This window comes from Eumetopias jubatus, unplaced genomic scaffold (assembly GCF_037043125.1).
Source record: "Eumetopias jubatus isolate StellerSeaLion01/CBP00866 unplaced genomic scaffold, mEumJub1_p1.0 scaffold_16, whole genome shotgun sequence".
Lineage (NCBI taxonomy): Eukaryota > Metazoa > Chordata > Mammalia > Carnivora > Otariidae > Eumetopias > Eumetopias jubatus.
Window position 1 is genome coordinate 25,321,486 of NW_028274822.1, and position 22,816 is coordinate 25,344,301.

The 22,816-nt window shown below is 41.0% G+C and overlaps 1 protein-coding gene and 1 pseudogene across 1 annotated transcript in view; both read left to right on the forward strand.

Annotated features, from left to right (window-relative positions):
* Nucleotides 1-22,816, forward strand: part of DYM (dymeclin) — a 339,132-nt gene that overhangs the window by 217,908 nt on the left and 98,408 nt on the right. The window contains exon 14 of the mRNA XM_028098349.2: nt 4,897-4,999. Within this exon, the coding sequence (XP_027954150.1) occupies nt 4,897-4,999 (103 nt within the window). The remainder of the gene's footprint in view (nt 1-4,896; nt 5,000-22,816) is intronic.
* Nucleotides 10,301-11,230, forward strand: LOC114205056 (splicing factor C9orf78 pseudogene; annotated as a pseudogene).

The window sequence follows — 22,816 nt, forward strand, 5'->3', positions numbered from 1 at the left end:
AAAACCAAACACAGGATGGATAATGACAGCGCAGGCCTCACATGATGATTTGATGAGCAGCGAGCCGTGTGTGTGTCCTAGTAGCTTTTATTTTATTTTATATTTATTTATTTATATTTATAGTTATTTATTTATTTGACAGAGAGAGGGAACACAAGCAGGGGATGTGGGAGAGGGAGAAGCAAGCTTCCCACTGAGCAGGAAGCCCTGTGTGGGGCTCGAACCCAGGACCCTGGGATCATGACCTGAGCTGAAGGCAGACGCTTAACGACTGAGCCACCCAGGTGCCCCTCGGGCCTGTATTTTTCACTCTGCTTCCTAGAGCCCTGGGGTTGTGGCAGGGACTGGATGGCCACCATGGGATGAGAGTGCACTGGGGAGAGATCAAGGACACGCCTGAACAAGGACTGATCACTTCCTGTCCGTCCCTTGCCCCATTCTCCCCACCTGAACACCAAACACAGCAGCTTTGCTTTCATCTCTCCTGTTGTAGCCCTGCTGTCCTAAAACACCTCTGGCTTTCAGGGGGCGCCTGAGTGGCTCAGTCAGGCATCTGGTTCTTGGTTTCAGCTCACGTCATGATCTCATGGGCTCCGCACTCAACGGGGAGTCTGCTGGAGAGTCTGTCCCTCTGCCCCTCCCCTCATGCTCTCTCTCAAATAAATAAATAAATCTTAAAAAAAAAAAATGCAACCCTCTGGCTTTCAGGATGAAGTCCAAGGTCTAAGAGAGACGCTTCATAAACTATCCCCACTACCGGCCCGACCTTAACGCTGTGTTCCGCCGCAAATTGAACACTTGATGAACATGTGTGCCATCCTGTTGCCTACACCGACAGTGCTCAGATGTCTCTGTCTTCCCTTGTGCTCTGTTCTCTGCCCAGATGACCTTTACCTTTGCCTCACTTGCTTGGCTCACTCCTAATTGTTCCTTCAGATTCAGCTCAGGTGTCAGCTCCAGCAGTGACTGCCTGTTCCTGTCTTCAGGTGCAGCTGGGCAGCCTCATCTGTGTTCCCCTAGCACTCCTTGCCCATCTCCATCACTGCACAGACAATAGAACCTTCTGTGTAGGTTTATCCTCCCTACCAGCCGCACCCTCCAGGAGGGCAGGACAAAGACCAGGCTGCTTTCGCTTGTCACTGTATCCCAGGTAGCTTGCACATTGCCCAGCACATTGTAGGTTCTTGGTAAATATTTGACTTACTGCTTGCCTCAGTAACTTGAGAAGATGAAATGCAAAACTCTTAGCATGTTTTTTTTTTGATCGGCCCATTCCAGTCTTGCTCTGCTTCCTCTCTTGCCACCCTCACCCTGTGGACTTGCATTGTCCTGGCCGTGGTCTCTCTGAGCCTCTCGGCACACCATTTCCCCTTCTGAGTTACTTACTCTCCCTCCCCCTATACTTCTCCGCACTAGGAAGCCCCTGACCTTCAAGGCCACAAGATAGATTTCCTCTGACATGTACCTGGCCTTCCTCCATGCTCCCGCAGTGCACTCTTGAGACCCATGGTGTCCTCCAATTTCAGAATTGCAGGCTTTTTTTTTTCCTTATCACCTTAGATTTCAGCTCCTTGGGAGCAAGGAACATGTCTCTTTTATCATTTTGTTAGACTGATGTTCCATTAGCTTCTTCTCCATATTGAGTCAAGTGCAGGACTTTCGACGTGCCCTAAGTGGTCCTCAGACTGTCTCTGCTCTAGCCTCGTCTCCTGCCACTGCCTGTGAGCCCTGAACTGCAGCCCTTTCCCGCAGCTGGTGGTTTTCTGAGCCTATTTCATGTTGGACTGACCATACCGAGTCTGTCCACATGCTGCTTTCTTTTCTGAAATGCTGGCTGTTAGCAGAGGCTCTGTTTTCTTCAGGATAAGGTATTCTTTTTATTCCAATTTTTAAAAGGTATGTAATGTTTCAGCATACATCAAAGAGATAGAGTAATATAGCAATCCCCTATGTATGTATCCAGCGTAACAAAAACATTTTATACATAGAACAAGAGAGAGAAAGAGAGAGGGGGAAAAAATCCCCCTTTTTTCCCTCTCTGATCCCATTTCCTACCCTTTCTCAGAGAATAATGGCTATCTTAAATGTAGTATTTATCATTTCCATATGTTTTATTATTTCATGTTTTATGTGTAGAAGATAGGTAATATCGTTTTTGCATTTTTAATGCATTATGTAAATAATATTACTTTGGTCACATTCTTCCACAAGAGTCCTTGCTGGTAAAACAATATTGTTTTGGAGATTTACCCATATTGTTGCATGTAGCCTTAGATAACTTTAAATTACCGTGTAGTTGTTCATTATAGGACTATCTGACAGTTATATTTACCTATTGTATTGTTCATCAATGTTTTGATTGTTTTCAGTTTTTCATTGTTAAACCAATTTGTAGTGAACATTCTTGTATAAAAAGAAAAACCTAGTCTTTATCTAGTTCTAAAAGCAAGGACTCTGGCAGCGATATCCTGAGTGAATAGTACACTTGAAAGCCAATTTCACTCCAGAATTATCCCTTTACACTCAAACATCATATACCTTTACCATTTACTGTAATGGAAGTAAGCTAAGGGGGCTAGTACTTCGATTGCAAAGCTTTCACCAGAAGTTACTTTTCTCAGCAATTTATAAGCCATGTTTCCTATACATTTAGGTCATTTTGCCTTAAAAATGTTAAATGCAAGCCAGAATTAGAATGTTTTAAAAAAAAGTTGAAAGCTCTATAGCTATAAGACCTGAGGGAAAAGCCTATTAAATTGTCGAAGAATAACAACTTGAAGTAAGTATGAATGCTGTTTCTCATGCATGATAGGAAACTGGAAGTGGCCTCAAATCAGCTGTTCTCACACCAGCTTTCTTAGGAGCAGCTGAGGGCAGTGGTCACAGATCCTTGAGGTGGACCAGTCAACATTTTCAGCCCTTATTATTTTCTGTTATGCCCAACTGGAAGAGCTTACGTTGGAATCGAGGCTCACTTCCTTGTTTTGTCTTCTTTTAACAAGAAAAGCATCCGGATTGTTAGTATTCTCTTTGAAAATAAACAAAACTCGCTTTTTTTCTCCGAAGGAAACAATTTCAAATCCTTTGTGCTTTGATTCCTACAATTTTGATGGGAGGTACCATAGATTATCTCTGCTGTCCTCTGAAGGGACACTCCAGGGACACGGACAGAACCCCCAGGTTGCTGGTATTTTGTAAACTCAACAAGGGGTGCTGTCTTTCTTCACTTGCCCCCCTTCTTCTGACCAACACCAGGACGTGCACTTCTTCCAGGCATATTTAGTGCTTTCCCTTTTTGTTTGGGCATCAGTTCATGCCTCTGAGACTTGCCATGCCCTGTGCTACAGCTGACCGTCAAAGTTCCTTCCGTCTCAGAAAACTCCTGAAATGCCCTTTATTCCTGAAAGTACCGCTAACAAACTAAAAGAATCCTAGTAAATTTTTTCTTTATGCATTTCCGTGTGATTACGCTTTGTACACTATTCCAACAGATTTTTTACCTTTTCATCATTTACAAAATAATTTGTATATTTGAAACGTATACCGCTAATGCAGTTCACTGTTCTATTCCGTTACTATTTTACTCAGTTTTACTTCAACGAATTTATCCTGTACATAGTCTCACCTCAGTATGCTAAAAAATTATATACAAGGGTGTTCATCGCAGTGCTGTTTATAAAAAAATAAACCTGGAAATGTTAAAATGATTGATTAATAATGGACTAAATATAAATAAATTATGGTATATCCATATGCTTAGATATCTGTTACTGGCACTCAACATTTATTGAATGGATCAAGGAATATTTTATTCAATGAAAAAAGTGTGAAGTACAGAACAGTACATATTTGGTGGAATAAAAAAGATGGATATGTATGTACAGTATTCATTGATACACAGGGCTTGCTGCCTTTAACATTTCTGGAATCACAGACAATAAACTGCCGGTACACAGTAGCTACCTGTGCATCATGGCAATGGGTGCGAGCAGGAAGTATGAGGTTTACTTTTTAACCTTAGAAGGTAAAACAAAAGAAAACTAAACCTCAAGTGGAGAAGAACCTTGGGCCTTCTGGGCCTTCCTCTTGTTCTCCCCCGTGGAATAATCTGCCTGCAAATTCCACCTGCCACGCAGCCCCAAGCCCTGACCCCTGTGTGTTTTCAGCTCACCACGATGCTGCTGTGTACTGCTTGGGTCCCAGCATTCTGCCGCACAGTTTGGAATGTTTCCCTAAGCAGGTACTCCCTTCTAGGGATCCCAATCCTGCACTGCAGATGTTGTACACCATCCGAAAAAAAAAGTCATTTCGTATATTTGGTCCAGTTTTTAAGGTGTTAATAGCAGGAAGGTTATTTGGTACCGGTTAATCCATCACGACCAGAGGTGGAAATCTTATAATATATATATTTAAAGTCATTCTTTTTGAGAAATAACAAGATAAAGCTGTGATAAAAAGTGGTTGACTATATTATACTAGAGGAATAATTTAATCCAACACACTTATTTGAAAGATGACGAAATTAAGATACAAGTCCAAGTGACTAGTAATAGATTGCACTCAGAGTTCCTCGTGAAGTCTGTGCATATCTCAGTCTGTGTGAATCTCTGTCCACTGTTCTTTCCACGATAGTGGAAAATTCTATGTTTAAAATAGAATTTTAAGCTGTCAAACTTTTTTTTTTATTCTTTGGAATCCTTATAATTCAAACATTCTCCTCACTTCATTTTTTTGTTATATCGATAGTATTATTAATCCTGCTGTTAACACAGGCATGAAGAAAAAAATCATTACATGTATATTTTAGAATAATTGACATTCTGCAGAACTCTATAATACTGTATAAAACCTAGGAAAGGAACACTTAGTTCTTTTTTTGTTTTTTGTTTTTTTCAGTTTGTTTTCCTTGCTGTCTAAAAAACACAACAAAGTTCTGGAACAAGCCACACAGTCCTTGAGAGGTTCACTGAGTTCCAATGATGTTCCTCTACCAGATTACGTAAGTAGTTACCTTACTTTGTCAGTAATAAGTTTTCCTTTCATTGTTAGGTTTGTAAGTAACAATCTCTGTTCTCAAGATCTGACTGTGATCTTGGTCCCTCTCATGCAGATAAAGGAGAGCTATCTCAAATCAAGGGAAAAACTTGTAAATGATTATTAACAAGTGGCTCAAGAGAGTCAACCGTAAGCTAGTGACTGTTAATAATTAGGACTCTTGTTACCTCAGGCAAGAAACCCACTCAAACTAATTATACAGAAGCAAAAGAAGCGGTCTTACAGAAAATATGCAGAGGTTTCTCACTGATCTCAAGGGGCAGAGATACAGAGGCTGAATTTCACAGAGAACCAGAACCTGAAATTGAAAAAGCCTTTGGATTCAAGAATATCTTGTCTTTCTGAGGCTGTTTAATTTCTAGGCTCTGCTTCCTTTTGCTTTCGTTTTACTCTTGAGCTGTTCCCTATTGGCCAGATTTCCCTTTTTGCTGACTTGGACCTAAAACAGTCACTCCAGCCTTTCTCCCTCCCTGTGAGGGTCGTGTCTTTAGCCACCTGACCAGAGTCTTGAAGTCCCAATTCTCCATTCCTGGGAGAGAGAATCTAATTGGCTCTGCTCAGCTCTGGGCCTGTGAGCCGTGGTCAGTGGAGGACAGCACTTTTGTGTTGCCTTGGTTTCATCCACTTTAAAGATGAAGAGCCTATTCCCACCTAACCTCAGAGAATGACGGCATGGGAGAATAGGAGCAGCACAGGGATGAGCATTATAGAATAACAGGAAGGAGAATATTAGGAATGCCTGTAGGGCAGTGCCACTATCCGTGACATTCCTTATATTTTGGAACATGGCTTAGATGAGGATGCTGAAAATTATCTTGTCATAGACCACAGAAGTAGTCCATCGAGTTCTAATAAGGACAACAACTCTCAGTGGGTTGATATTTAGAAACTTCATGAGAGAATTTTTAAGTTCAGAGTTTGAAGTGGGTGATGCATACCAGACAGCCAGCGAGTTGTTTTGTTTCCTGTGGTTTGTTTCATTCTAAATGGCTGTGCTGATACGAGACTGTGGGAACGGCCCCCAGTCCGGATAGCAGTCGCTGATAAACAGAGATAGCTGGGTGCAGCCACAACCCAACTCGTGCTATTTTTCTTCTCTTTTATTTATTTTGTGTATGCATGTAATGTGATGATCTGTCATTCCCATTAAGGTATTAAGTTTGTAATTCCAAAGTACTTCTCTTTTACAAAAAAAAAAAAAAGTATCTTTTATGATTTTCTTGCTAATTGGATATTCTCAGCGTTTTAAAAAAAATAGCGTAATAGCTCACTTCTATCCGAGCCATAACATGTTATAAGAAAAATATTTTTTCCTAATCACTCCTTGGAAGCCTCAATTGGGGCCTCTGAGTGGCCGTGGGGATTGCGTTTATTAAGAGCTTGAATTCAGGGATGCCTGGGGGACTCAGTCAGTTAAGTGTCCAAATCTTGGTTTGGGCTCAGGTCATGATCTCAGGATTGTGAGACTGAGCTCTGCATCTGGCTCTGTGCTGGGGCTGGAGCCTGCTTAAGATTCTCTCTCCCTCTACCCCTCCCTCTAAAAAAATAAATAAATAAATAAGAAAAAAAAACTTGAATTCCTGTATAAATGTTTTATTTTTATACAGTTACCATTTGCTTACACAGCACTCCTATGTCATAACTTCCGCAAAAATGTGTTGAATGTATTTAGTGTTGAGGTTGTGCTAGCAGCATTCTCCTGTAATCAGAGACCAGAAAATCACTATGTCTTTGAGAAAATGGATCATATTTAATGGTATTTGCCAATCATGAAAGATCAGGTTGAACTCCTAACAGACATACCAATTCAACTATTGAATCTGACAGTTTTTAGAGTTGCTCACTTGTTCTTGCATGAAATTTTCACTAAGTAAAAATGAATTTCTTAAGGTATCTGCTTCATAGAAATACAGGGAAAATTCCACTTAGAATCTGTCCTTGACAGTCCTTATTTTACCATTTGTGTGTGTGAGACTTTACAAATCACAACGTACTCCAGACGGGTTTATGAACTTCAGTTTTGCTGCCTTTCCTCAGAGTTCATTGCAGAGGGTGGGTTGCCCCTATTCAGTAGTAATGACTGCAGTGGGCTCCCCGCTGCCCCTTGGCTGCGTGGTGACCAGAGAACGCCGCAGCAGCCTTAAGTCAGCACTGCAATGTGTTCTTTGATAGTAACTGAGTGTGTTCGCTTGGCATTCCCACTGTGCAAAACACTATGAGTGATTTGCATATTTGAAACCATGTTCTCCCTGTCATTCTCTTCTAAATTGGTCATTAACTGGGAGAACAAAAGATTTCTCCTTTTTTCCCTCCCTGGAAATTTTAATTAAATGTCTCTGCCAACAGCCACATAAAACTCTGTGTCCTGCACTCATGCTGTAGACCACGTGTCTGTAAAAGGTGGAAGAGGAAAGTGGGTCCCTGTCAGCATAGTGGCTCCCTTCTGTCCGAGCCGTGGCCATGCTTTCACACCGGGATTGAGCGAGCTCGAATAAGCAAGCGCTCAAAAGTAGGAATGCGTTCTCCTTCTCACTGTAATACATAGAGTACTTTCAGTCTGCCTAGAGGTTTCTGAGTTTATTAAGAAAACGGTTATGCTCGTTATAATGTATAATTCACAAGTCCGCCAAATAACAACATAGAAAACAAATAGCCTGGGTGGCTCAGTTGGTTGGGCGACTGCCTTCGGCTCAGGTCATGATCCTGGAGTCTCGGGATCGAGTCCCGCATCGGGCTCCCTGCTCCGCGGGGAGTCTGCTTCTCCCTCTGACCCTCCTCCCTCTCGTGCTCTCTATCTCTCATTCTCTCTCTCTCAAATAAATAAATAAAAATCTTTTTTAAAAAAAGAAAACGAATAGCAAGTTATGGAAACATGAGTGTTCATACTTCAGTACAACCTTGTTTTTCGGAACAGCTCAGGGGAGACCTGAAGCCTTCCACCAAGTTCTAGATAATGAGGAGACTGCCCTGGCTGCTGAAGGGGAAATAAAATTAAAATTGCACTCAAGTCCTCCTTGGGGAGAGAGAATGCTGAGTACAGAGAGGGAGAGCTGGTTCTGCAACCTCTCTCCAGGGGCAGTGAAGAAGGCTGGGAAAGCACATGCGGTTCAGCTGGCCACGTGAGTGGGCTTTGCTGTCTTTAGGGTTTCCTAAAAGTGAATTCAGTGACTGAAGGGACAGGGGAGAATTGTTAAAGGAGAATCTTTCAACTTTTTTTTTTTTTTTAAATAAAACCACTTGGGTCATGTGTGACAGACCTGAATATATAAAGTGCAACAAAGATAACAAATGAATTATAGTTGCTTTTTAAACTATAACTGTGGTTTTTAAATTATGAATATTGTTACAGTGTCCTATAAGCTTTTTTCCCCTAATTTCTGACAGTCATCTTAGCAACTATTTAGGAAAAGAAGAATCTAACTCTTATTCTAGGTGGAACCATAAGGAACCAGATTATATTGTCCTTTGATCATCAACCAACCTGGGAACCTTTCTGTAGGACTGACTCTGCCATCTAATTTTAAACAGTAATTGCAAGGTTATAAGCCAAAAGGACCCAGCCAAAAAGATTAAGGAGATAGAATCAGAAAAATCAGCTGGAGTATAAATAACAACTAAGAGTTTATCATTGAATGCTAAGCAAGTATAATGTTACTAATGTCTATATGTGTGTCTGTGGGTATATATACATAACCCACACACACACATTCCAGTGGTTCTCAGGATTCTCATTTTTACTTTCCTTTACCCATGACTGTACAGTAGAGTTGTCCAGAGGCTTCATGATGAGTGATCATTTCATTGGCCACTCACAGAATGTGTACTTCTGTATTCTTGTATTCTTGTGTTTTAAATAATTCTTAGTCTTGGGATGCCTGGGTGGCTCAATGTAAAGCGTCTGCCTTTGGCTCAGGCCGTGATCCCAGGGTCTTGGGATTGAGCCCCGCATCGGGCTCCCTGCTCCGCGGGAAGCCTGCTTCTCCCTCTCCCACTTCCCCTGCTTGTGTTCCCTCTCTCACTGTGTCTCTCTCTGTCAAATAAATAAATAAAATCTTAAAAAAAAATAAATTATTCTTAGTTTTAATTTGTAATACGATAAATACCAATACATAAAATCTACATAAAAATAGTTTTTTGAGGGACACCTGGGTGGCTCAGTTGGTTGGGCGGCTGTCTTCAGCTCAGGTCATAATCCCAGGGTCCTGGGATCGAGCCCCTTGTCCGTCGGGCTCCCTGCTCGGCGGGGAGCCTGCTTCTCCCTCTCACTCTGTCTGCTGCTCTGCCTGCTTGTGTTCTCTCTCTCTCTCTGTCAAATAAATAAAATCTTAAAAAAAAATAGTTTTTTGAGAGCATCAGAGATTTCTAAGAATATAAAGCATCTTGAGATCAGAATACTTCAGAACCAGTGGAATATATGATCTCTTACACACACACACACACGCAGGCACACTCACACAAACATGCACACACGCACACATGCATACACATGCAGAAGGAACAAGTAAATATCTGCTGTTTTATATCCTATAATTGTTTCATCTGTGATATTCTTCTCTCCCTGTAGGATTGAGTGCACTTTGAAGGCATGAGTCTTTTGTATCTTAGGCTGAAAAAAGTAAGCTAAATGTTAACCAATTAGTTGATGAGGATGAAGCTCCATCTCCACACATTTGCATGCTCTTGCAGGCATCCAAAACTTCAAAGGAGTTTCAGATCTAAATTTTATCTGTATGACATTCAATTTGAATGGTTTGGTTGTTTCCTTAGTCAAAAATGATTAGTTTCTAACATGTAGTGGACATGTGTAATTTTTTTTTAAGATTTTATTTATTTATTTGACACAAAGAGAGACACAGCAAGAGAGGGAACACGAGCAGGGGCAGAGGGAGAGGGAGAAGCAGGCTTCCCGCTGAGCAGGGAGCCCGATGCGGGGCTCGATCCCAGGACCCTGGGATCACGACCTGAGCTGAAAGCAGACGCTTAATGACTGAGCCACCCAGGCGCCCCGACGTGTGTAATTTTTAAGCTAAATTATATATTTTCTCATTAATTTGTGCATGATCTTTATGTCAGAATTGATTCTTTTCTGGGGCACCTGGCTGGCTCAGTCAGTGTGACTCTTGATCTCAAGGTCATGAGTTTGAACCCCATAGTGGGTATAGATATTACTTAAAAAATAAAATGTTAAGGCTCTGGAAGCAGCCCCGGCCACCGTACAGGGGCCTGGTGGCCGGACCGCGGGGCCAGCGTGACTATGCCAGTCACCGGCAAGAGTTTCCACTGGTGCCGGGCCGACTCAGAGTCAGAAGAAGATGAGCAGGAATCAGAGGAGGTTCAATTAAAACTAGAAGAGACCCATGAGGCGCAAAACTTGAGGAAGAGGCCCAACGGGGTGAGTGCTGTGGCCCTGCGGGTGGGAGAGAAGGTACACGAAGAGACCACCCTAGTGGATGGATGATCCCCTTCAGATGAAGACAGGCGGTATGGTGGACATGAAGAAACTGAAGGAAGGAGGCAAAGATAAGATCAGTGAAGAGGAGGACCTCTACCTGGGGACATCATTTTCCACAGAAACCAACCGAAGGGATGAGGATGCTGACATGATGAAGCACATTGACACAGAACTGAAGAAGAGGAAGGGGGTTGTAGAACACGAGGAACAGAAAGTCAAGCCGAAGAATGCAGAGGACTGTCTTTACGAACTTCCTGAAAACATCCGTGTTTCCTCAGCAAAGAAGACTGAAGAGATGCTTTCCAACCAGATGCTGTGCGGCATCCCCGAGGTGGACCTAGGCATCGATGCTAAAATAAAAAATATCATTTCCACAGAGGATGCCAAGGCCCTTCTGCTGGCGGAGCAGCAGAACAAGAAGAAAGACAGCGAGACATCTTTCGTGCCCACCAACATGGCCATGAATTACGTGCAGCACAACCCATTTTATCATAAGGACCTCAATGCCCCCGTACGGAGAAACAAAAAAGAGCCCAAAGCCCGACCCTTAAGAGTGGGTGACACGGAGAAGCCAGAGCCTGAGCATCCCCTCCTAACTGCAAGTGTCCTGCTAATGAGAAGGCCACCGACTACTATCACTATGAGAAGTTCAAGAAGATGAACAGACGGTAGTAAGGGTGGCAAAAGGGAGAAGTGCAGAATGGGATGTAAATAGCACTGTCCCTTCCGTACCCCTCCCCCTGCCCCAACAAAACGCTTCCTGGACAGAAGGTTGCTTATTTGCTAGCTGACCATTCCAAAAACAGACTCTATTAGCCCTGCTGCTTACCTGCTGGATTTTTCAGGCATTGCATTTATAACCTTTTGAAACAAAACAATGTGTAGTTTCCCTATTTGAGGGCAAACTCTATTCTTGTGAGCATTATTAAATCTTGTTTGTAAATATGTTGACTTTCTCTTAATATTGGCCGGAGGAAACAGCTGTGTTCAGAGTGAGATGAAACCCTTTAGAATGTGCTGTTAATTATTAATATATGCAATCGTGTGTTCTATGTTCAAATACCTCGAGTTCAGAAATGCATCCTGCACTGTTTATGCTGGATCCAGCTGACAGCAGAAGAATCTAGGATGGAATCAAAGGGATACTGGCATTTTCTGACTTTTACAAAGTTACCTATTTCTTTTCATTAAGAAAGAAAAAGAATTTCTATCCTTTTTGGCACTTAAGTATTAAATATGAAACAAATCCAAATAAGTAAATAAATAAATAAATAAAATGTTAAAATTGCTCCTTTCCTATTCAAAGGGTGATTGTTGTATTCTTTATTTTAGTTCAGTACACATAAAACAGGTTGTTCAGGGGCGCCGGGGTAGCTTAGTCATTAAGCATCTGCCTTCGGCTCAGGTCATGATCCCAGGGTCCTGGGATTGAGCCCTGCATCAGGCTTCCTGTTCTGTGGGAAGCCCGCTTCTCCCTCTTGCACTCCCCCTGCTTGTGTTCCTCTCTCACTATGTCTCTGTCAAATAAATACAATCTTTAAAAAAAAAAACAAAAAACAGGTTGTTTAACCTCTGTTTGATCTAATAATTTGCTATCTTAAATTTTAACTTCCTAAAGAGCAAACTCCATGTATTTGAAATTTGTTTTGATCAAATCTTGATTGCTTATTCTGCATGGAATCCTGAAATATTGCTAACCCTGGAGTATGTCATTTGACTTACCTTTTGAACCAATAACTCTTAAGATCTTTTTTTTTATTTTGGAGAGAGAGAGCACACGAGCCATCGAATTGGGGGAGGGGCAGAGGAAGAGGGAGAGAGAGAGAATCCCAAGCAGACTCCCCGCTGAGTGCAGAGCCCTACACAGGGCTTGATCCCACAACCCTGAGCTCATGACCTGAGCTGAAATCAAGAGTCTGATGCTTAACTGGCTGAGCCACCCAGGTACCCCTGAGCCAATAACTCTTATTCATAGTCTTTTGGCTCTTGTTTATATTTGCTTTTAGACATTTCATTTCTTCAGAAATATGTTACAAGGTATTCTGAACTGATTCCACATAACAAGAAAACCTAAATTCAGGGATTTTTCTGTTTTTCTCCCATGTATCTTAGGTCATTATATTTTTAAGATTCCTTGTTAGTATCTACTCTTTAACTCAAATCTCAAATTCATTTGACTGAAATAGTTGCTAGGTAATCTTGAAAAATATCTTCAGCTGTTTGTTTTATACATTTGTGCCTTTACTGAGATAATGTTAAAATGCTTCCATTCACATACACAGTCATAAATACACATATATATTACATAATACTTGTATTTTGTAGTGTTGGTTCTGGATGAGACTGTCACTTGCAGATTTTCCTGTGGGATATAGAGGCTGGGGTAGAGAATTTAACATTGCTAGAACATGAGAATGGTTATCTGTGATGAGCTACAATATCCAAGGGGTTGGAAACGATGAAATTTGCCATTGTTAAAACCATTCCTTTTAGATATTGTTACTTTTGAAGGAATTACTTTTGGGTGTTTATTCTGGTGATAGTGACATTAATCAGGATGTTGCTAAAACTTCTGTTTTGGAATTACTTTAACATGGTGTGAGAGGTAAAAATGAAGGTGGCCTAGTGCCTGTACACAGGGATTCTCAGTGGCTAGTTAAATACAATTCCATATGATAAATTTTGTAAGAGGGCTGTAACAAAACTTGTGGGTTGTCTGAAGAGGGAGAGAACAATTTGGGGGAAGTAGGGAAGGAATTGTGCCAGGTTTCATGGAAGGGAGTTGCAATTTGAGCCAGGTAGTATTTTTTTTTTAAAGATTTTATTTATTTATTTATTTGACAGAGAGAGACACAGCAAGAGAGGGAACACAAGCAGGGGGAATGGGAGAGGGAGAAGCAGGCTTCCCGCTGAGCAGGGAGCCCGATGCGGGGCTTAATCCCAGGACCCCGGGATTATGACCTGAGCCGAAGGCAGACGCTTAACGACTGAGCCACCTAAGCGCCCCAAGCCAGGTAGTATTTTGAAAGGAGAGATTGAGGGGGGAAAACAGTCCAGGGTTCTGCTTCTTGAATAAGGGCATAGAAGTAAAACCAGCACATCACCGCCCTTGGGTTTCTCATGTCCAGCACAATGTCTGGCGTGTAATAGGTGCTTATACCGTACACAAACTCAGAATGGACCATAGCCCTTAAATATAAGAGCAAATACTATACAATACTTAGAAGAAAATATAGGAGTAAATCTTTGGCAACAAAATAAAGACAGACAAATTAGACTTCATCAAAATTTAAAACTCTTGGGCTTCAAAGGCCACCATCAAGAAAGTGAAAGGAAAGCCCACAGGATGGGAGAAAATATTTGCAAATCTTATAGCCGATAAGGGACTACTTAGTATTTAGAATATGTAAATAATTCTTAACAGCTCAATCACAAAAAAGACAAATAGTCCAGTTTAAAAAAAAAAATGGGTGAATGTTGTGTAACCTGGTTCTGTAGCTTATGTATCTTACATAGCTGTCTGGCCTCGGGCAGGTCATTTTGCCTCTCCGGGCCTCAATTGTCTCATCTGCAAAACGGGAGTGACAGCAGAACCTACTGCCCAGGGTTGTTGTCAGGATTAAATGAATGAGTCCAGGTAGGATCCTTGGCACACAGCAGGTGTTTAGTAAGTTTTAGCTACTACACTTATGCTGTGCAGTTCGTGTTTGGGAGAGAAATTCTGGGAGAACAGGAGTTGGTTTAGAAGATGGAGATGTCTCCACGCCCTCGGGTGATGGGGAAAACTTCCTGCAGGAGAGGTATGACATCAGGTGAAGGGGGAGAGATAACGGGAGCCACCAGGAACTGACCATAGTTGAGGGTGACATCAGGAAGCATCTTTAATCTGTCTGGGAACACCTCAGTAGTTCTTTGGCACCAAAGGATGAATCTCAACTCTGAAGGGGAGCCCTCACTTTTCAGCATGCTCCCTGATCTTAGAAATATACCAGGGCTGGGTGTGTCCCAGAGCCCCTGAGATGAACCAACCCAGAGTGACCACCAAGAGCAAAGGAGTGGCTCATGTTGGCATTTTTCTAGTTGGCCAGCCACTTTTCCTGACTGCCAGACATCCCACTAGGCCTTGGCTGAGGCAGTGATTGGGATGCTCACCAATCCCATCTCCTCTGCCTGATTACACAGCTAAGCACTATTTGCCATCATGCTCACATCTGGCGAGGTGCGGGAGCATCAAACTAGCTCTAGCCAGTGGGATATAGGTGGAAGTGATGTCACCACCCCCACCCCCGGGCCATCTTCCACATCTCTCTCATCACGTGCTAGCTGGATGCAGGAAATCTGATGTGAGACTCCAGGGTCCCACAGTATGGCAGGGCGTGGGCCTCTGAATCCTCTCAGTGAAAGCCAGCTGGGTACCCTGTTGGACTGTGGTGCAAGAGAGCAATAAAGTTTTTACTACGTTAAAAAAGAAAATGGGCAAAGGATCAGAATAGACATTTCTCCAAAGCAGACAATACAAGTGACCAGTAAGCACATCGAAAGATGCTCAACATCATGGTCAGGAAGTGCAAATTTCAGCCACAGTGAAGTTTATACCACCAAGATGACTGTCATCAAAAGGCAGAAAATCACAAGTGTTTTTGAGGGTGTGCAGAAATTAGTATCGTCATTCAGCCCATGGTAAAAATGTAAAATTGTGCAGCTGTTTTGGAAAACAACCTGCAGTCCCTCAAAAAGCTAAAAGTGAAATAACCATATGGCCAGCATATGGTAATACTCCCAAAGAATTGAGAACAGAAGTCCATGCAAAACATGACTATTCATAGCACCTTTATTCCTAATAGCCGAAAAAGGGTGACAATCCAAATGTCCATCAACTAAATGGACAAATCCAAGGTGGCTACCCATACAATGGAATATTATTGAACAATAAAAAGGGATGAAGTAATGGTACGAGCTTCAACATGGATGAACCTTGAAAACGTTATACTAAGTTAAAGAAGCCAGTAACAAAAGGCTGCATGTCATTTATATGAAATGTCCAGAGTAGGCACATCTTACAGAGACAGATAGTAGATAAGTCAGACTGGGGGCACGAAGCAGAATGAGGAGTGACTGCTGACGAGTACAGGTTTCTTTTGCGGATGATGAAAACGCTTTAAAATTAGGTAGTGGTGATGTTGCACAACTCTCTGAATATACTAAAACCATTGAATTGTACACTTTAAATCAGTGAAATATATGTTGTGTGAATTTTATCTTGATGAAGCCATTTAAAAAAAAGTAGTGCTTAAATAAAAAAAAAAGGCAGTGCTTGGAGCACTAGGAGAAAAGAACTATTTGTTGAATATTAGTGACAGATACCAGCTTGGCTGGCATTGTGGCATGAGGATGAATGTACGAGAATAAAGTTCATACTTCAAAAAAGTTAATATTTTCAAGGAGAGAAAATGTTTCTTTCCTTTTTTTTTTTTAAAGATTTTATTTATTTATTCATGAGAGACAGAGAGAGGGAGGGAGGGAGGGAGAGAGAGAGAGAGAGAGAGAGGCAGAGGGAGAAGCAGGCTTCCCGCCAAGCAGGGAGCCCGATGCGGGACTCGATCCCAGGACCCCGGGATCAGGACCTGAGCCGAAGGCAGACGCTGAACCATCTGAGCCACCCAGACGCCCCGGAGAGAAAATGTTTCTTGAGCAGTGATTTGACTTGAGAAACTCTTAAAGTCAATTAGATATGCAACTGCATAAAGGTGTGTATTTTTCAGCCTGGCTTATGAACAAAAAAGTACAAACAAGCAAAATACCCATCAGTAAGGGACTGATTAGATAAAGTATAAATTCATCCAGTCCACTATTCTGCAGCCATTTTTTTTTTGCAGCCATTTTTTATAAAAAGTGAATTCAAGCCATATGGGCTCATATGAACTATAACACTTAAATCACTAAAAAAAAACTTTATAGTATATAGGTTATACATACATGTATGTTTAAAAATAGGCAGTTAGTTATCCTGGAAAAATGCATAGGAAACTAGTAAATAGTAGTTACCTGTGGGGAGTCAAACTGAAGGCCCTCAGGGGAAGAGAACTTATACTTTTTACCTTATACTTTTCTTTACAGGTCCAGATCTTAGAATTTTTCCCAAGGACACCCATAACTTACTTTTCCTTTCCTTCCCTCCTTCCTCCTTTCTTTTCTTCCTTTACTAATTTTTTAAAAAATTTATTTATTTATGTGAGAAAGAGTGAGTGGGGTTGGTGGGGAGGGGCAGAGGGAGAGAGAGAAACCCAAGCAGACTCCCTGATGAGCACGGAGCCTGACATGCAGCTCTATCTCACAACCCTGAGATCATATGACCTGAGCCAAAATCAAGAGTCAGCTGCTTAACAGACTGAGCCACCCAGGTGCCCCCTTCCTTTATTATTTTCAGATAACTTTAGACTTACAGAAGAGATCTAAGGAATTTCCATATACCCTTCCCCCACCTTTCCCTTTTGTCAGTATCTTACATAACCACAGACCATTGATCAAAACTAGGAAATTAACCTTGGTACCATACTACTGACTAAAATACAAATCTCATGCACAGTTTCCCAGTTTTATCCCTAATGCCCTTATTCTTTGCTAGGATTCAGGCCAGAATCACACATTGCATTTTGCTGTCCTGTCTCCTGAGTCTTTCCTTGTCTTTGGCGAGCTTAACATTTGTGAAGAGTATTGCTCATTTTGTAGAATGTCCCTTGATTTGGGTTTGTCGGGCATTTTGTCCTGATTAGATGGACGTTGTGAATTGCTGAGCAGGGCACCACAGAGGTGACTTGCCCTTCTCAGTGCATCATGTCAGGGAACACATGACGTCAGTGTGGTGGTTACTGGTGGTGTTTACATGTTTTCCTTGACCACTTCACCAGGGTGATGTCTGCTAAGATTCTTTACTATAAACTTGCTAATTTTTCCTTGGTAATTACTATATGTTTGGGGGAAATCTTTTGAGACTATGCCAGTATCCTGTTTCTGCTTAAACATTTTCCCACAAATTTTGCCTCCATTGATCTTGTCCTCATTATATATTACTGATTTATTTGTGATTTTCTATTTGTCCCATTCCTTCTACGTTTATCAAGCACTTCTGCAAGGAAGATCTGTCAGTTCTCCTCAGTGTATTTATTTATGCAGTTATTTATATCTGTATGGACTCATAGATAATAATTTTATTCTTTGTCTTGTAACCCAGGGCTATTGTTTTCTCGTTCAGGTTATTCCAACTTTGGCCATTGGGAGCTCTTTTGGGGTATCTCTCCTGCCCTTTGAATATACTCCTACCTTTTTTTTTTTTTTTTTCCTGTGAGACCCTCAGGATGTTCTAACTCATCAGGTATTTCCCCTGCTCCAGCTCTAGGATCAACCAGATCTTCAAGGAGGATCATGAAATTTGAATCAAGATCTTTATAGTTACTTTCATAATGTAGAAACTGCTGTTAAAAAAAAAAAAGTAGAAAGCCAAGTCTTCTGAATAAGGTTGGTGAACATCTCTAAAAGAAGCAACTACTTTGGGGCGCCTGGGTGGCTCAGTCCGTTAAGCGTCTGCCTTCGGCTTAGGTCATGATCCCAGGGTCCTGGGATCGAGCCCCACATCAGGCTCCCGCCTCAGCAGAGAGCCTACTTCTCCCTCTCCCTCTGCTGCTCCCCCTGCTTGTGCTCTCTCTCTGGCAAATAAATAAATAAAATCTTAAAAAAAAAGAAAGAAAAGTAACAACTGTTTTGATCTCATATAGGTCTCAAGCCCCACACTGATTAGGTCCCAGGAAGTTTCTTCCTTAGTACAATTGATTTTAAAATTCAAATAAATAAAGCCTCTAGCAAGTGAGCAACCTCCCCTGCCACCACCATTTTAATTATAAACTGGGCCTGACTTTAACATAATCAGACTCATTTTCTTGGTTGTATTATAACTTGGCTTTGGATACACTTCTGAACTACAAGTTTCAGAATTGTTCTTAGGATTCTAAGGACAATATTTAGTTGGAGGACTCCCCTCTTGTTTAAAAAAAAAAAACTTCATTCTTAAAAAGCACAACTCCATTGAGGGAAAGATTATTGCCATTTCTTTATTCCTGTCTTGTTCTTAAGGAGTATGGCAGAATATTCTTTTTAAGGACTTTTTAAGAAAAATTATCATCAAAAATACTTAAATAACTCCTGTGTTCTTTCCTCTGGCTTATAAAAGGAAATGGGATGTGTTTGCATTGAAATCTGGCAATGATTAATTAACGTAAGTAAAGTTTAAAGAGTACAGAAAACCCGTGCATATTAAGTTCAGTAGCCCTGTGTGATAGATTTGTAAAAACCAGTGATCACGGTGTTTTCCCCTTCCTGTTGTACTGAAAAAATTCTCACCTGCTACTGTGCAGAGCTTATATGAAAATACCTTTTGCTGACAGTCTCTAAATTTTCTTTTATCTATTTAAGAAATCCTAATTTTAATTTTCCATTTGCTCAGATTTTTATTGTTTTTCTCTATTTCTCCTTTCTGCCTGAGTTGGTAGTTCCGAATAGGAAGAAAAGAAGTCTACTATTTGGAATTTTCTTTGATATATCCTTGATTTACATGGCAAATAGAAAGCAGCTGTCTATTTAAGCATCTAATTCTTGAAACCATAGTCCCCTCAAGCGTCATCTGGAAATAATGTAGCTTGTAAAACAAAGCTAAGAAGAAAAGGCAATGTTTGTTTTATGTGGGATGAATGATTTCTGTTGGGGTCCTTTAATTCGGCTATTATGAGGGTTATTAAAAAGCAGTATTACAAAAGAGGTTTAAATGAAAAGAATTTTTTTGAGCTGGTATCTTATTATTACAGTTGATTATAGTCAAAGCTGCAAATGTTTTATAAATGGCACTTTATTTTTGTTTCTCTAAGTAAGACCCCAAAAAACCAGTAATCTTGCTCATTGTATGAGTGGAAATTCAACTCTTTCCTTAGTTGATTAAATTTATGAGAACGAATTATATTTGAGAATTCAGCTCTGCCTGTTTTTCTAGAAATTTCATGGATTTCTGGAAAATTCTTAAGAATCCTCACAAGAACATTTGAGGATCACCTTACAAATAGAAGGACGGACATGAAAGTATCGGAGTTTATCTAGACTTCAACTATTAGAAGATTCCATTAACACCAGAGAGAGTTGAGCCTAAATTATTTATTAATTTATTCATGGATTACTTGAGTTTTTGAGATGTGAATTTGGAGATCTCAATCATGAGAAATGGTACATGTAGGGAAGTAGAAAGGCAAGTTAATTTGTGCTTTGACTGTTGTTAGAGGCTTTTTCATGATTGGAATGTGTTGGTTTTCATCATTTGTTAATACTGCAAAGCAGTTATTTTTAGAAAGTTGACCTATAAGAACTAAATTCAGTCCTTAGATGTACTTGGCACCAGGGAAATGAAATTACTTAGCATGTTTGTTTAATAATCAATGGGGCATGGTTAATTATTTTCACACGTGTGAGGCCCCTGTAATCTTTCACTTGGTATCTTCTATGACCTCAAGTTTGCATTTTGTTTGAGGTCATGAGGAGAGTATTGTGTTGCTCTCAAACCTATCTTTTTTCCTGGAATGTGCAATGCCAGCTGACCATTTTAGTGATTGAATTAATGACATCCTTTTTAGGGTCATGTTCTAAGGCTAAAAGGTAGGACCATTTCTCTTACGAAGTTGTTTCATACTGGTCATTAATTCAGATAAGAGTAAGGGTAACTTTTGTTTCATTATGAGTAATGCTTCTGCTCATTAACCAATTCCAAGTAGTATATTTCCCATACCCATTGTGAATGCTCCATCATATCATTACTAATATTCTCCAGGTTAACAGTTAGTAGTAACAGTTACAAAAGAGTAATGCATGCATAAACAAACTCCATATGGTTCTTGAAATTCATTATTCTTTGATCCCACATGTTGTTAGCTACTACTATTTTTTTAGGTACTTCTCTCTGCCCTGTGAAGATATCAGGAAAGATAAAAATCTCTGCCCTCGTGAAGCCTATGTTCTAACGAAGAGAGATGTATGATGACTGCCAGCACAGGTGAATGAATGAATGAAATGTTAGAAGGTCCCATGGGAAAATGAAGCAGGATGAAGGGATGGAGAGTGCTGGCAATGGGAAGTTAGTAGTGTAAATGGGTGGACAGTGAAGTGCTTGCCTCACTGAGAAGGTAACATTTGGGGCGCCTGGATGGCTCAGTTGGTAAGCGTCTGCCTTCGGCTCAGGTCATGATCCCAGGAACCTGCTCAGCGGGGAGCCCCACATCAGGCTCCCTGCTCAGTGGGGAGCCTGCTTCTCCTTCTCCCTCTGCTGCTCCCCCTACTTGTTCTCTCTCTCTCCCTTCTTCTCTCTCTCTGTAAAATAAATAAATAAAATCTTAAAAAAAAAAAAAAAGACAAGGTAACATTGAGAAAAGACAAGTCATGTGGCTATGCAGAAGACATGTTCTAGCAAGATGGAACAGGGAGTACAGAGGGCTTGAGGCAGGAGCCTCATGGAGCCTGACAGGGTATTGTGGCTGGGAAGGAAATGATCTGGATCATATTGATAATCATCTTAAACCACTGCTGATTGAAGAGTAATCCAGAAAAGTTTTAGATAGAGCAATAGCCAGGGAATTAGAAGACCTGCGCTCTGTGTTTTTCACTTTTAATTTGCTATGAGCTTGGGCAACTTATTTCACCATCCTGACCCTTGATTTCTTTGCCTTTAAAATATATCTTGAAGTAGGGGAGCCTGGGGTGGCTTGGTCAGTTGAGCATCCAACTCTTGCTTTTAGCTCGGCTTGTGATCTCAGGGATCCTGGGATTGAGCCCTTTGTTGGGCTCTGTGCTCAGTGGGGAGCTCTCTCTCCCCCTCCTGTGCTCTTACATGCACACAGTCTCTCACTCTTTAAAATAAATAAATAAATCTTTAAAAAAATAAAAATAAAATCTGTCTTGAAGTAGATATTTTAGTGTGATTTCCTTAACATTGGCATTCTCTGGTTCCATTATTTCCATGAGGATACACTGGGTAGATAGAAAGGGATTTTGTATAGGATTGTTGGAATGCACACAAGAGAGTGGGTACAGACTCCCGGGAGCTACCAGATCCCTGTAGTGTGTGTGGGAGGAACCAGAAGAACCTGAAGAGATGTCTGAGAGATCTGAGAACAGGAGGACCCCAAAGTAGCCAGAAGGGACTCACTGGAAAGACCAGTTTGAGAAAAGCAACTGAAACTGTTAGGGGTTTTTTCATTCTCTAATTCATGGTTGAGTGTAAGGCATCTGCTTGTGGGCCCTATGAACTTTTGAAACTAAACAGCTGCAGCTTTCTTCTAGGACCAAACCCCACATTGAGGTGAAGCTACTAGAAATATAGCCCACAGAGGAGGTCAGAGACACAAAGAAAACGAAAGTTCAGATAAATGCAGCGTTGGAGAAGAGAGCCAGGAGATCCCAAAAAGGGCATGGCTATATTTACGAACACTTCAGAGAAACAAAGAAAAGGTAACCCTAGAGTCCTGAGACTAGAAAGTGCTACCTTGACCCACTCCTCCCTCCTAAAGTGTTAAGAAAACCAACTTTAGGGGCGCCTGGGTAGCTCAGTCAGTTAAGCATCTGCTTTTGGCTCAGGTCATGCATGATCCTGGTCCTGGGATCAAGCCCCTCATTGGGCTCCCTGCTCAGCGGGGAGTCGACTTCTCCCTCTGCCCCTCCCCCATGCTCATGCGCGCGCGTGCTCTCTCTCTCTCTCTCTCTCATGAATAAAATCTTTAAAAAAAAACTAACTTCATTAGAAATGAGCAAAAGAGAAATGTCATTCAAATCCAGTGCAAAGGTAGAAGATAAAACAGAATAAGGAGAACAAGAATATCTGTACTGATAATGAAAGCAAGTGATGTACCCATAAAATAGATGAAAACTATTAAATAACTTTTCAGAATAACTAAAAGAAACTAAGAAAATGACACAAGATAAAACAGAGGCGCCTCGCTGGCTCGGTCAGTGGAGTGTGTGGCTCTTGATCTCAGGGTCATGAGCTCGAGCCCCATGTTGGGTGTAGAGCTTACTTAAAAAAAAAGGTAAAACAGAAAAACATAAATCAGAATTATTAAAAAATAGATAATTTTTTCTAAATAAAATAATCATTTTAGAAATGTCAGCTATACACAAGTATTTACTAAGTAAATAAATATAATGCCTTAAGAGTAATAGAATGTGAAAGATGAAAAACTTGAAAACAAAAAGGAATGAAAGAAAAAGGCTTTGAGAGACATTGAC